Source organism: Geotrypetes seraphini, chromosome 3 (genome assembly GCF_902459505.1).
Source record: "Geotrypetes seraphini chromosome 3, aGeoSer1.1, whole genome shotgun sequence".
NCBI classification, from domain to species: domain Eukaryota; kingdom Metazoa; phylum Chordata; class Amphibia; order Gymnophiona; family Dermophiidae; genus Geotrypetes; species Geotrypetes seraphini.
This window is the reverse complement of record NC_047086.1, coordinates 283,913,149-283,927,937: the sequence shown is the minus strand read 5'-3', so window position 1 is coordinate 283,927,937 and position 14,789 is coordinate 283,913,149. Positions and strand designations below refer to the sequence as shown.

General features: G+C 41.4%; 1 protein-coding gene across 1 annotated transcript in view; it reads right to left on the bottom strand.

The window, feature by feature from the left end:
* Positions 1–14,789, bottom strand: part of TRIM67 (tripartite motif containing 67) — a 147,484-nt gene that overhangs the window by 33,532 nt on the left and 99,163 nt on the right. Inside the window, exon 9 of the mRNA XM_033935520.1 lies at positions 12,472–12,775. Within this exon, the coding sequence (XP_033791411.1) occupies positions 12,472–12,775 (304 nt within the window). The remainder of the gene's footprint in view (positions 1–12,471; positions 12,776–14,789) is intronic.

Sequence of the window (14,789 nt, the reverse complement as noted above, 5' to 3'; positions counted from 1 at the left end):
ATCACCACTGCTGGCTTGTATTGTAGCTTATAATAGCAGAGAGGCCAAATCTCATACATTAGGAATGTCATTCATTTGAAAGTTTTCTCACTCTCACACTCTTTGAGCCTTATTACTCATCAGAGCTTCAGTACCAATGCACTGACCTTCACCACTGCTTTAATGAGAGGAAAGCCAAAAACAAGTAAACCAAATGGTCCAATCAGTTAGAAGAAATCTGAGTATACCCTCCAGCTCCTTTTCCCTTAACTTCAAGGGCTATCAGGCAATATTTGCCTCTTTGAGGATGATTCCAGTATCAGCAATAGAGTAGACACTCCTGATGGTGTGAATAACATGAGGAAAGACCTAGCAAAGCTTGAAAAATGATCTGAAATTTGGCACCTAAGAAATGCAAGGTCATTCATTTGAGGTACAAAAACACAAGGGAATGGTACAGTTTATGAGGTGAAGAACTGCTGCTGCAGACAGGCAGACAGAAAAACACCTCGCCTTGGGATATAGACAGTACAATAAGAAAAGGCAAAGGAGGTGTTTTCAACCAATAATAAAGTCTTTATTAGAAACAATGGTCCCAACAAGACTATTATTGGTTGAATAGACATCCCCCTTGCCTTTTCTTGTTGTACTGTGAAGAACTTCTGTGCATGAAAGAGGAGTGGGACTTGGGTGTGATTCTATGTGATGATCTTAAGGTGGCCAAAAGGCTGAAAAGGCGATGGCGAAAGCTAGAAGAATGCTTGAGTGCATAGGGAGAGGAATGGCCAGTACATAACAGGAAGTATTGATGACCCTGTATAAGACTCTGGTGAGACCTCATTTAGAATACAGTGTACAATTCTGGAGACTGCACCTTCAAAAAGATGATATAAACAGGATGGAGTCAGTTCAGAAGGCTACTAAAATGATTGGTTGTCTATATCATAAGGTATACAGGACAGACTTAAAGATCTTAATATGTATACTTTGCTGGAAAAGCAGGAAAGGGGAGATATGATAGAGATGTTTAAATACCTATCTGGCATAAATGCGCATTAGGCGAGACTCTCATTTGAAAGAAAACTCCGGAATGAGAGGGCATAGGATAAAGTTAAACTAAACTAAACTAAAACTTAGCTTTGTATACCGGGTCTTCAGCAAGAAAGGAGCTCGACTTGGTTAACAGTAACTAAAAAATACTGAAAAAAGTAACAATCAGAAAATATTAATATGTCTGGATTCCAAAGTGTTTGGCAAATAAAATAGTTTTTAAAGGTTTACAAAAAAGTTGAAAAGGACCGGGACCCCTTAAAGTAAGAGGAAGTTCGTTCCATAGTTGAGAAAATTTGAAAACTAAGGATTGACTGAAATTCTTGACTCCTTTGATTCCTTTCACTGAAGGAAGGGAGAGTTTGAATTGTTGGGTGCCTCTTGCATAGGAGAATCTACAAGCATTCCATAATAACAGGACGAGGGATGAAGATACCATATAAAATTTTTAAAGTAATACATACACATTTAAAATGAATCCTGAGATAGACCGGAAGCCAGTGAAGGTTTAAAAGCAAAGGAGACACATGGTCAAATTTACTTTTTCCAAAAATTAATTTTGCAGCGGTATTTTGTATCAGTTGGAGTCTTTGAAGGCAGGTCTTCGTTATGCCGAGATAGAAAGTATTACAGTAATTTAGCTGGGATAATATGATAGATTGGACAAGAAGTGATAGGCTCAGGAGTAATCTAAGGAAATATATATATATTTTTTTAACAGAAGGGGTGGTAGATGCATGGAATAGTCTCTCAGTAGAGGTGGTGGAGACAAAGACTGTGTCTGAATTCAAGAAAGCATGTGGCATCCAGTGGCGTACCTAGCATGTGTAATGAGATAAACATTTTCAATGTAAAGTATGGTATTGTCCAGTGATATAAAACCAGTGCAGCATAGGCCAACTCAAATCAAAAAATGAAGGAAAAAGCCTCAGATCGGGCCCTCCCACTTCACCCAAACGGCTCAAAGAGGTGGTTGAGCAATTACCTCACTGGCAAAAAACCTTCACTCTGTATTAAAGCCTTATGCTGTACTGTATTATGCCATTGAGAATTTAATTGAATGAAACGCTGGCCACCTTTGGTGTACCGATCAGTGAAGATAAGTGGAAATTTTTCCTGTATCATTCAATTAAATTCTCAATGGCATAATACAGTACAGCATAAGGCTTTAATACAGAGTGAAGGTTTTTTGCCAGTGAGGTAATTGCTCAACCACCTCTTTGAGCCGTTTGGGTGAGGTGGGAGGGCCCGATCTGAGGCTTTTTCCTTCATTTTTTGATTTGAGTTGGCCTATGCTGCACTGGTTTTATATCACTGGACAATACCATACTTTACATTGAAAGTGTTTATCTCATTACACATTAAGTTTTCATAACATCTGGGTCATTAGTACCTAGCATGTGTGACACCCGGGGCCCATCATTTTTTGCTCCCCCCAACAAGCCACATGTCACACATGAGTACCTAGGAAAAGGCAGCATCTTACATACTGCAGTGAGAAGTACAACAGCAATACAACCATTGTAAAAATAAACAAGCCAGACTAGTACATATCAATCCTGCAGTCAATCCTAACAGAAAACCATGTCTTTCGAACACACAGAACACAGAAAACACCTTTGCCTAGTATGGAATGTCATCACAAACTTACACCTCCCCCTTTTACAAAACTGTAGTGTGGATTTTCATAGAATTCTGAGCATCAGAGCTGCTACCACCACGGCTGGCGCTAAAATACGCTCCACAGTTTTGTAAAAGGGGGGATAAAATAGAAATACATAGACAAAGTTTAAATTGAACCAGCAAGAAGCTGGACTCTGCATACAATGCAATACCACAGAAACAGTGACACATGTCTCCTAAAGCAATAAATAAATAGAAAATTTTTGTTCTACCTTTGTCTTCTCTGGTTTCTGCTTTCCTCATCTTCTTGTTACTCTCTTCCTTCCATCCACTGTCTGCCATCTCTCTGCCCCTATATGGCATCTTTTCTCCTTCTATGCCCCTTCCAGAAACTGTATGCCATCTCTTCTTTCACCCCCATCGGTCTGGTATCTGTCTCCTCTCCTTCCCCCCTGCTCTGGCATCTCTCTCTCCGCTCCCTTCCTCCTGTTCTTCCCTGGTCTTCCTTCTCAATTTATTTTCTGCCTCTGTCTAAATTCTTTTTTACTATTCAGTCCTCAATTTCCTTTTTTCACAGTATCTACCTATAGCTTGCCACCTCTTTCACTCACCCCTTCCAGTAACTAACTCTATCCTCTTCCCTCAATCCTGCATGTGCCCTTTTTTTCTTTCTTCTCCCCACTTCCTTCCAGCATCTGCTCCCCCTTTCCCTCACACTTCCATTCAGCAGCTGTCCTTCTTCTCCCCCACACTTCCATTCAGTGTCTGTTTCTCTCTCTCTACCCCTTCCATCTACTGTTCACCCTCTATCTCGCCCCTTCCATTCACTGCCCTCTGTGCTCTTTCTGTCCAGTGTGCACCCTCTCTCTCTCTCTTCCATATGGCATCTTCCCTCTTTCTATGCTCCTTCCATAAACTATCTATCCCGTGCCCCTTCTCTCCTTTGTACATGATTGGTTTCAACTCTGTCACCTCTCCGTTTTTCTCTCTCTGTCACCACCCCCTCCCCTATGCTCTGGCATCTCTCTCTTTTCCTTTCTTTCCTTCCCACCTCACGGTCTGGCATCATCCCTTCCCTGATTCCCGGCATCTCTCTCCTTTCCTTTTCTTACATCTCTCCCTCCCCCTCCATGCTCTGACATCTCCTCCTTCCTTTTCCCTTGATCTGGCATACCTTCCTTCTTCCCTCCATGCTCTGGCGTCTCTTCTTCCCTCCAAGCCCTGGCATCTCCTTTCATTCCCTCCAGTTGGGTACAGCAACACTCTTCCCAATTCTCTCCCCCTCTGCTCCCTTTCCTCCTTCTATCACCCAAGGCCTAGTGTCCTGAACTTCATTGGGCAGCAATAGCATTCACAATTCACTGCTGTTGCCCGCTTCAGGCCTTCCTCTCTGTCTGGTCCTGTCTTCATGAAAACAGGAAGTAGGCAGGACCCGGCAGAGAGGAAGGCCTGAAGCCGGCAACAGCAGCGAATTGTAAAAGCTGCTGCTGCCCGAAGAAGGTAATGGCGCAGGCCTTGGAGCACCGAGGCAGACCGCTTCTCCCCCCTCCCAGCCGAACCCCCGCTAACCCTCCTATCTCTCCCCCCCAAGTGAACCTTTCCGACCCTCCCAGCGAGAGCTGTAAACCTCCCTCCAGTAGCATCAGCTGCTTCGCGGCTTTCTCCTGCCGGTGAAGCATCACTGATGACATCATCAGTGATGCGGCAGAGGGAGGAGAAAACCGCGAAGCAGCCAACGCTACTGGAGGGAGGTTTGCTGCTCTCGCTGGGAGGGTGGGAGTGCGATAGGGACCGGGCCGGCTGTGCACCCCCCTAAGGCTGCACCTAGGGCGGACCGCCCCCCCACTTGGTACGCCACTGATTCTCAGTGCCAGTATCCAGCTCTGGCATGGTGCTGAATCTACAGACATTAAAAGCTGAATATTGCCCCTTATAATTTTAACTCATGAGGATAAAAATAATCAGTCAGTGGCCGTCAGCATATTTTGGCTGCCACCAGCATTATGCCTGCCCGCAGAATCCCGAAGACTAGACTCACTGATGGCTTTCCGAAAGGTAATAAAGACTTTCCTTTTCGGTCAATGATGACTTCAACAAACGGACTTTTCTCCGTAAAATGACTCCACCAATTAGACTCTAGTCCTTTTTGCCTCCTTCTGTGTACTTCCTGAATGTATCTGTCATGTCTGTGGACTTATTTTGTGACTGTCTTCTTGTAACCTGTTCTGAGCTTTTTGGAAGGGTGCTATAAAAATTGAAATAAATAAATATTCAATGCCGGGCCATGTCCAAGCACTGTCACTGAATACCCAGGTTAATGTGGCCAGCTATCACTTATCCAGTTAAGTACAATATTCAGCACTTAACCTCTTAAGTTAAACTGAACAAAGATAGGACTGTGTTTTAAGTGGTGCTATTTGTAGGGTAACCAGATTTCCTTTTTTTAAAAACAAGGACACCTGGTCCTGCCCCATTCTACCCCCGGCTCCACTTGTTCTGCCCCAGCCCTGCCCAGCTCTGCCCCCAGCCCTACCTCCACACAAACCTCATATCGACTTCCCTAAGCTTGGGGCTATGTCTAGAGGACCTCCACGCATGCGCAGACATCGGCACAATGACATCATGTGCATGCATGTGATATCATCACACATGTGCAGAAGCCCTCCAGATATAGCCCGAAGCTTGAAGCCTTCCAAAACCCAGACAAACTGCTGGGATTTGGAAATCCCTCCGGGTATCCAGACAGTCCTCTAAAAAGAATCTCGCTATATGTCCAGTTAACTTACACAGCTAATGCTGAATATCAGCACTTAACTACATATGCCAACTCTGCCTTTGGGCTGACCTCAAAATCGCCAGCTTTGAGTTTGACAATTAGTGCTGATATCCAACAACACTGTCTGGTTAAGTGCCACTGAATATCAGTCCTACACAAGTGATTTAACTGGTCAGAAGCCTCGTCTGTGTTGCTGTGTGCATTGAATGCTGCGGTGCACTTTTGTACATTTTATTTGGGATCACAAATCCTTTAGCTTTCTTCCTTTAAGCACTATACCCGAGTGGGAAAAAAGTGGACAGCATCAGCTGGTGGTTTTAAGAAAGAGATTTTGTTTTGGAGCAGTCCATCTGGGATCTGCTTCTTTTGCAGAATGCTACAGAAATACATTTACACGCCCAGTTATAGGATAGCACCTAAGTTTATCTGCGTGCAACTACAAAGGGGCATGTTATATGGGAGGGGCATGTTATATGGGAGGGCCATGGGCAGGTCAGGAGAGTTCCAGAAAATTTTGTGTAGTATTATAGAACAGTGGTTCCCAACCCTGTCCTGGAGGACCATCAGGCCAATAGGGTTTTCAGGCTAGCCCTAATGAATATGCATGGAGCAGATTTGCAAGCCTGTCACTTCCATTATATGCAAATCTCTCTCATGCATATTCATTAGGGCTAGCTTGAAAACCCTATTGGCCTGATGGTCCTCCAGGACAGGGTTAGGAACCAGTTATAGAACACTGCAGTTGGTGTAAGTCCTCATACTCAAAGTTGGGGTGGAATTTGGCACCCAACACTATTCTATAGAGAATGCTCATCCCAGAGCACCCTTTATAGTTTGGCGCCACTTACTGAATCCATCCTGTAGTGACTCTATGTCACCGCTATCTATATACTTGGGTGGAATGCCCTTGTTCCACCCTAGTGCTGGGGTGGTCTGCAAGAATTTTCAGGTATGCTATCTCCCGGATTTTATATATAGCATCCAAAATTGGGTGCTGATCCAAGTTGTGTGCCCTACAAAATTGGCTCATAATCAAATTAATGCCACTTGATGCTAATCAGCATTAATTAGTGTCAATTTAGATTTGTGCACACATAATGCTACATGCTTTTCTATAACAATGTGCGCTCGGATTCCATAGTGCACAACTCAGAAGGGGATTTGGCCATGAGAGGTACATGGGCATGTCAGGAGCATTTGTAAAATTTGCACGTTGTTGTGACCAGGAGGGAAAATCTGACTACGGGCCAAGCCTCCCTGTTCCAGCACAAGCACCAAACTGAGCGGTCACTGGAATGATAAAGAGGTAACAAAAATAAAGGACAATGTTCTCAAACAAGCTCCCAAATACCTCTCATTAAAAGGAAAATGTTTATTTTTGGTCAGAGTTTTCCTCTGCCACTCACCATAATGTCAGCATAAATACAACACTCTGGTACTCAAAAGTAAAAAAATAAGGTTATCATTCAGTGAATCAAAAAGCTTTCCCTTATAGGCATTTGCCTCTTAATTCAGAAACAGTTAAACTTTTCCATCAATATTTAATCAAAGCATATTATTGTTTTAGGTTAGGGCCTTGGAGAGGCTTAAGCCTAAGATATAGCTCCAGTAGTGTGACCATATGGCTCCAGAAAAAAGGGGACGGATTGAGACATCCGGGTTTTACTTCCATTAAAAGCAACCAAGATGTCTCAGTCTGTTCTCCTTACTTCCATTGCTTTCAATGGAAGTAAAACCCGGATGTCTCAATCCATCCCCTTTTTTCTGGAGCCATATGGTCACACTAGCCTTACACCATGCAAACAATTTCTTCTTTTCACTTGTGCTTCTCAAATAATACCAAAATAACTCCAAAAATGTATATATACTGCACAAGATACTAAATAGAAACAACAAACAGCAGCAAAAAAGTCTAATAGACTTTCAAAGTAGCTCACTCTGTCTAACGCACTAAACTTGCAATGATAACATATAACCTGTGAAGGGGGGGGATCCTCAGTGTGAAGGCTAAGCAAAAGGAGAAAATTCTCCAGCACTCACATATTCTGGTGAAGGTATTTTGAAGCCGGTGAAGCCGGCTTGTTTGCTTCTGTTGCTGCTCATGGCCGAATGACTGCTATCCGCTCTACACTACAGGTTCCTGAGGAAGGGACCCAGAGTATCTGAAATCGGGCTGATAGAACCTGACTTTGGTGGTGGGTTCTTGTGCCCCGCCATCGTTCTCAACTTCGGACTATATCTGCAAGCTAAGTCTGCTATTATTATTTTCACCTGGGAGTCAGCTGGGGGACTTTCATAGTATCTCACTCTGTTTTTACTTTAGCACTGTGAGATTGTGATTTATTATTATCACTTATTAGTTTGTTCACTGATTTGATTGGTTTGAGCACACGGGAGGGATCCGATGATGGTGTGCAGGTGGAGGTTATTATACCTTCACCAGAATATGTGAGCGCTGGAGAATTTTCTCCTTTCGCTTAGCCTTCACACTGAGGATCCCCCCTTCACAGGTTATATGTTATCATTGCAAGTTTAGTGCGTTAGACAGAGTGAGTTACTTTGAAAGTCTATTAGATTTTTTTGCTGCTGTTTGTGGTTTCTCAAATAATACCAGGCAAAGTCTGTATAACTCTAACCTATGCACCACTGAGCACATACAATTCTTAAGCCCAGCAGAGGGAACTAACCACCCTATATGATTGGCTGTATCAATCCCTCCCAATTCCCTTTCCAGGGTTAGCGTTTTCTCAGTCTCTGCCTTGGATCCAATTTACACAGCTTTAATACTGCTTCCTTTTCTATGTTACTACTGCTGGTAAGCACAAGTCTTCACTATATAAGATAGGTCAAAAGTTTAATATCACAGTCTCAAAATAAATCAAGCAAAACTTTGTCTGCTTGTAACTTCACACGTTGCTGTATTCACTTCTACTTCACATTTGCTGCCCTGTAACTTTGGAGTCAGAATACAGACTTAACTTAGACAGTTCATTACTCACAGCAGTATTGCTATTCACAATCTATCCAGCACTTGAGTCCCAGATCATCTCCTCAGTGTCCAAGCCTTCAGGTTAAATCTCATCCACATCCACAATCCCATCAGAATTTCCCACTGAACAAATGGGTGAGAGATCTTCTACAGTAGACCATCTCCTTCTGGATAGTTTACCTCCTGGTTCCAAGGATATCTGGACTCCCTTTGCCTCTTTAGTTAGCTGGCTCTTGGGACAGGAATGGGCTTGATTCCCAGCCTCCTTCCCTCAGAATGGTTTGTGCAACCTCCTCTTCTCTCACTCTGCCCTTTGGGCTGTTTAATTACCCCACCAGGTGTGTGTGATCTCCCGATTGGCTGGGGAGCTCTGAGGCTTGGAGTTTTCCCTAACACAGCCTATTGCTTTAAGTGTCACTTTTCTTACACCACTCCTTGGCTTAGTGCTTTTTTGGGATAACTGGGGTTTCTTGGCCCTTCTATAACACAATGGAAACTTGCTTTTGGAAGGGTGAATAGGCATTAGTATCAGAACAACTTATTTCCAGTGACTGTTCTGTCTTATAAGGGACAACCTTACTAGATCTAGGTTTAGGTACTGTTTTGCTAATTCTAGATTGCTGCACAGGGGCAGGCATTACATCCCTCAGATTTGGCTTTGCCCTGTGTACTCCGGTGCTCCCAGAATTTTGACTGCCTAAACTGAGTGTTGGGAATTATACCTGGTTTCAGCACTCAACACTAGTCTAGCATTGAGCACTGATTTATTTTCTGTGCTGATTTTTCATCACCATTTATTGAATCTAACTCTATGGGCCTGATTCTATAAACGGTGCCTAATGTCGCTTAACTTTTAGGCACCGCTTAGCATGTTTGTCAATCAACTGCCAGGCGCCATATACAGAATAGGCATAGTTAATAGTAGGTGCTGGACTGGTACATTAGGCCATGGTTTTCCTAGCCTAATTTACTGATGCCTAATGATGCCTAAGTCATACCATGCCTATTCTCCACCATTAATCATGTCCCCTTTTCAGGTCAGCATCGTTAAGCACCAGTAGGTGCCTTGGCTTAGTTGTCAGTAGGTGCTGTGCTGAATTTCTCATGCAACTTCAATTAAAATTAAATTAATGTTTTTTTAATTGACTTGGAATAGCATTTTCAATTAAAATGCCAATTAAAGTAAATTAACAAATTTGTAAGAAGGCTGCTAACTTTTTCATAAAACTGACCTCACAACAACCCAATTGCTGTATATAATATATAGGTTTATTAGCAATAGACAAAAGTCAGCTTTCATAAAAAAACAAAGTACAGCACATTGAACCAATGGATAACAAACACAGAGTGGCCATCTCATGTCATGAATCCATCCTAAAATCTAAAGCAGCCGGTCTGCTACTTATATACTTTAGTTCAGTAACCTAAAGTAACACCTAGTTACAGATTACATACTCACTTTCTATTGGGTTGACACATCTGTCATATCTATTGGTTGTATAGTCTGCATACTTATCTCAGAGCCATGTTATCACCCAGTGTCAAATCTGACTTCTCTCTATTTTCCCTGACAATGCATTCTTAATACTAAGGTCAATAATTTCTGAGAGTAGGCCCCTCCCTTCCTGAGCTTGATTGTTAATTGTCAGCATTTCTCATATCTTTTTGGTAGGACACTTTGTTTTGGTTTGTCTTCTGGTTAGTCTCAAAATGCTGCTACCGTCAGCAGATATTTGCCAGTTACTGGGGCAAAGATGAGCATATTGTCTCTTGCTGACAGGGAGAGATATGATTGTCCAGAAACTAGAAATTCAATAGCACGTCTCTCTTAAAAATATAACTTTTGGGGGTCTCATAGGGGTCTTCACCTTCATTCTCATGATGGTCTTATTCCCTATTCTTCCTCAACCCCTCTTCACCCCTCTAGATCAAAGTATAGATAAGGTTATTGTTGCTCCCACGAAGTCGTTCACGTCTAGGAGGAGGAAAGCTCATCACTCAGGAATCAAGCTTAGTAAAATTAAGAAGACAATTGTCGCTACCACCCCTAATCTAATATGACACCAGCTTCATGAGGACTCATGACAAGTCACACGTATGACAATAATACATGAAAGCAAAAGAAAACAAAAAAACATTAAGCTTAGAAATAGTTAATCAGAAAAACATCTGGAAAATTCATACATTGATTGTACATTTGATATTTAATGGCTTCATCTTGTCATGAGGCCACTCCTCTGGAACAAATCTGTTAACTGCAAGTTCGATTATTTCCAAGTCTTTCCAAAAGAGCTGAGATCAGTGTAGACCTGGTTGTCTGCAAACATTATCAGGTCATGCTCACAGGTCAAGATGGAAGTCTAGGTAAATACATTAGATCAGTGGTCTCAAACTCAAACCCTTTGTGGGGCCACATTTTGGATTTGTAGGTACTTGGAGGGCCGAAGAAAAAATAGTTAGTCTTATTAAAAAAATGACAATTTTGCACGAAGTAAAACTCTTTATAATTTATAAATCTTTCCTTTTAGCTAAGTCTTTAAAAAAAAAAAAATTATTTATTGATTTTCAAATTTACAATAAGTGAAACAATATATCCAAACAAATTAACAATAAATATAACACTTAATAATTATCAATGGTACAAATAATATGCTCTTATCTCCCACCCTTCCCACCCTTTCTTATCATATAATCAATACCTTATACAATATGTAACAATAAATTTACCCTCCCCTCCCCCCTCACAATCAAAACTTGTAAATTTAAGAGAAAAAAAAAAAAATTAAATGTCATCTAATTGGTACAATACTTTGTAAATGGCTCCCACACATCCTGAAATTTCCTGAAAAAACCGCGCTGTATTGCAATAAATCTTTCCATTTTATAAACATGACATAAGGAATTCCACCAGAAATTATAATTTAAACTACTCCAATTTTTCCAATTATACGTAATTTGTTGAATGGCAACCCCAGTCATTATAAGTAATAATTTGTTATTATTTGTAGAAATCTGACTTTTTGCTCTCATTGCCATACCAAACAGCACAGTATCATATGATAATGCCACTGGGTTATCTAATAAACAATTAATTTGGTCCCAAATTGATTTCCAGAAATTCATAATAAATGGACAATAGAATAATAAATGATCTAAAGTCCCTAATTTGAGATGACAGTGCCAACATTGTCATTTATAGCTAAAGAAACATATGATCAAGAAACTGTTTTATTTTACTTTTGTGATTATGATAAACATACTGAGGACCTCAAAATAGTACCTGGCGGGCCGCATGTGGCCCCCAGGCCGTGAGTTTGAGACCACTGTTAGAACCCAAGTGTTGACATAGAATACTATAAGCTACATGCATATGTTTCATGCGTACATGTGTCCCATCCACATGCATGCACTTCTTCCAGTTATGCGCTACCTTTATAGAATAGGGCCCAAGAACAGTTTTGTGCCTAACTGCCATTTAGCCCTGTTTGGGCACTTAACTTCCATTGGAGCGCTGAAAGTTAGGCACCCCATATAGAATTAGTGTTGAGGCATCTTCCCAGATATTCGGTGGTACCACATGGGCATGTGCTGCTGAATTTCTGAGTGAGGTCTGGCCAGTAGGAGATAATCCATCTTCTCCCCATCTCTATATCTGCACTTGGTCCCTGAGCTATTGTAGAAAAGCATTAAGATTATATCTCTGTTAACTGAATGTTTTAAAGAGTGCTTATCAGGTGTTTCATAGGTATTATACTGACATCGTATTTTATCTCTGTTATTTGAATTTCGGTGTGTTAACTGAGTTATTAGGTTTCAATTTACTGATTTCGAGTATTTGGTCATTTTACTATTGTTATGCTGTTAACAAAATTGCAAGTTTTATGTTAAACTGTAGCTGCCATACTCTTGTCTTGGGTGAATTTCTCCGTAAAGGGGGTTAGTAAATTCCAATAAATAAATAAAATCGAGAAGGAGCCTCTTTTACCCGACTATCTCCTTTTTAGTTTTGGCCCCACACTCTTACTAAGTGACAAGATCAAAAACTTGTTCTTACCGGTTGGTGTGAGAATTGCAGTGCATTAACCAGCTGCGATTGTTGTCGACGTACATAGCCCAAGCCTTGTCGTCTTTCCCAAGCATCATGTCCTTTGCTACATTTACTCTTGCAATGCCAAAGGCTGGATCAGGATGATTGTCGTAACGGTCCACAAGGAGTTCCCAGTAATGCACTCCCTTGGAGAAGGCTGCAGTGCCAAGCACGACCCGGTCATCGTAGCTGCTACATGAGGCCGTCATGTTGTCGTTTGTCAGGACAATGTCCCGATGTGCTGACGTGTGATCGAAGGTGAACCAAGCCACTGGACAGAAGGAGCATTGGGAGAAAAATAAGCAAAGTATCCCAGAAACACTCATTCTCACCAGAGAAAACTTGTCTCGTTGTAAAGTGCTATGAACAGTAAAAAAACAGTAAAGAAAATGAGCAGGCTTATTATAACCAAGAAAAGCAAGAGAAAAAAGAGCAGCTACGGTGAGTAAGTTACTATGGAGTTGATATTCAAAGAGATTTAACCAGGCTGAAGAGGCTTCTGCCTGGTTAAATTATGCTGGCCAGCCTAGGAACCGATATTCAACAGCCCTTAACTATTCTGACCACTGCATCATTCTCTGGTTAGTGCTGGGGCAGTCTGGGGGCAAAGTTGGAGAAAAAGCTGCGAGTTATCGAGGCACCAGTAATATTCAATGCTAATGCTCAGATAGTTAAACAGACATGTTGGACTGCTTAAATATCAGCTCTAACTATGCCTGGCAGTGGCGTAGCAAGGGTGGGAGACGATCAGGGAGAGCCGAGGTGAAAGCGAGCAGCTGACTGGAGCTGTTGCTTGCACCTGCGAAGAGTTAGGCATGGGGGGAAGGCAAGGTGTGCATATGGTGAGGTAGGGCGGGGGGCGGAGAGAAGTACAAGTTTTGGCAGCCCTACCATGACATCGCCCAGGGCTATCAATGTGCCTAACCAGGCATCAGTGGCTTAGTAATGGGGGTCCGCCCCATGCCCCCATTACTAAGCCACTGATGCCTGGTTAGGCACATTGATAGCTTATTACATTATTATTCTATAAGATAGGCTCTTACGATGTGCCCTCCAAGTACTTTCAAGGCACCCAGTTATAGAATTGCCCTCTATTCCCCAAATTCTATAAAAAGTATTAAAAAGTGCACGCAAATTTGGGTGCACAATTTAATCAAATAGCAGGCCAATTAGTGTCATCTAAGATTTTTTTTTTTTAAATTAATTCTTTATTCATTTTCAAAAATACATTAAGTGTTAAATATATTCATTAATCATCTAAGATTTTAACGTGCAATTATTAGTGCTAATTATTTTTAATTAACAGCTATGCCTATGCTGGTTCTGCTTTCAAAAGGTCTGCCATGACCTCAATTTGTAATCTCATGAGACTGCTTCAAAAGGTCACGGCAGCCATTTTGAGAGTAGAGCTGACATAGGCAAGAGTGACTGGGCATCACTTCTGCCCTGACTATACCACAAGACAATGTAAGGAAGTCTAGAGGGGGAGTTACTCTGTATTTTTTTTTGTGTGTGTGTGTAATGTGATTGCAAGTATGGAGTTATGATCTTGCTAGTGGTTTATATGGTACATAGAATTCTCCAAATAAATGCTTTTGATACAAAAGTTTAGCAAGAATTTAGGTCCATAAATTTGGGATGATAAGCTCCTTAGGAATTAGCCTCTCTGTTGACACAGGTTGTTTATATTTCGGCCACCAATTTTGAAACCGACATTCTCTTCTTCTAAATTTGCTTTTCTGAAGATGATTTCAATGTACAGGTTGAACAGGTAAGGGGACAAGATGCATCCTTGCCTGACACCACGTTTTATTGGAAACCACTTCAGTTCTCACTGCAACTTCTTGATTTTCATAGAGGCTCTTTATTAGCCGAGTTATGTATTTGAGTATTCCCATTTGCATTAGAGTTCTCCATAGTTTATTATGATCCACACAGTCAAAAACTTTGCTGTAGTCGATAAAGCAAAAGTTATAGGGATTTTTAGTATTCTTTGCTCTTCTCCAATATCTATCTAACATTGGCAATAATGTCTCTTGTTCCTCTACCTTTTCTGAAACCAGCCTGAACTTCAGGTAGTTCTTGCTCAATGCATGATTGGATCCAATGTTGTATTATTTTCAGCAATATTTTGCTGGCGTGTGGAAGTAATGTAATCATTCTGTAGGGGACACTCGACGAAGTTACAGGGAAATAATTTTAAAACTAATAGGAGGAAATATTTTTTCACTCAGAGAATAGTTAAGCTCTGGAATGCATTGCCAGAGGTTGTGGTAAGAGCAGAT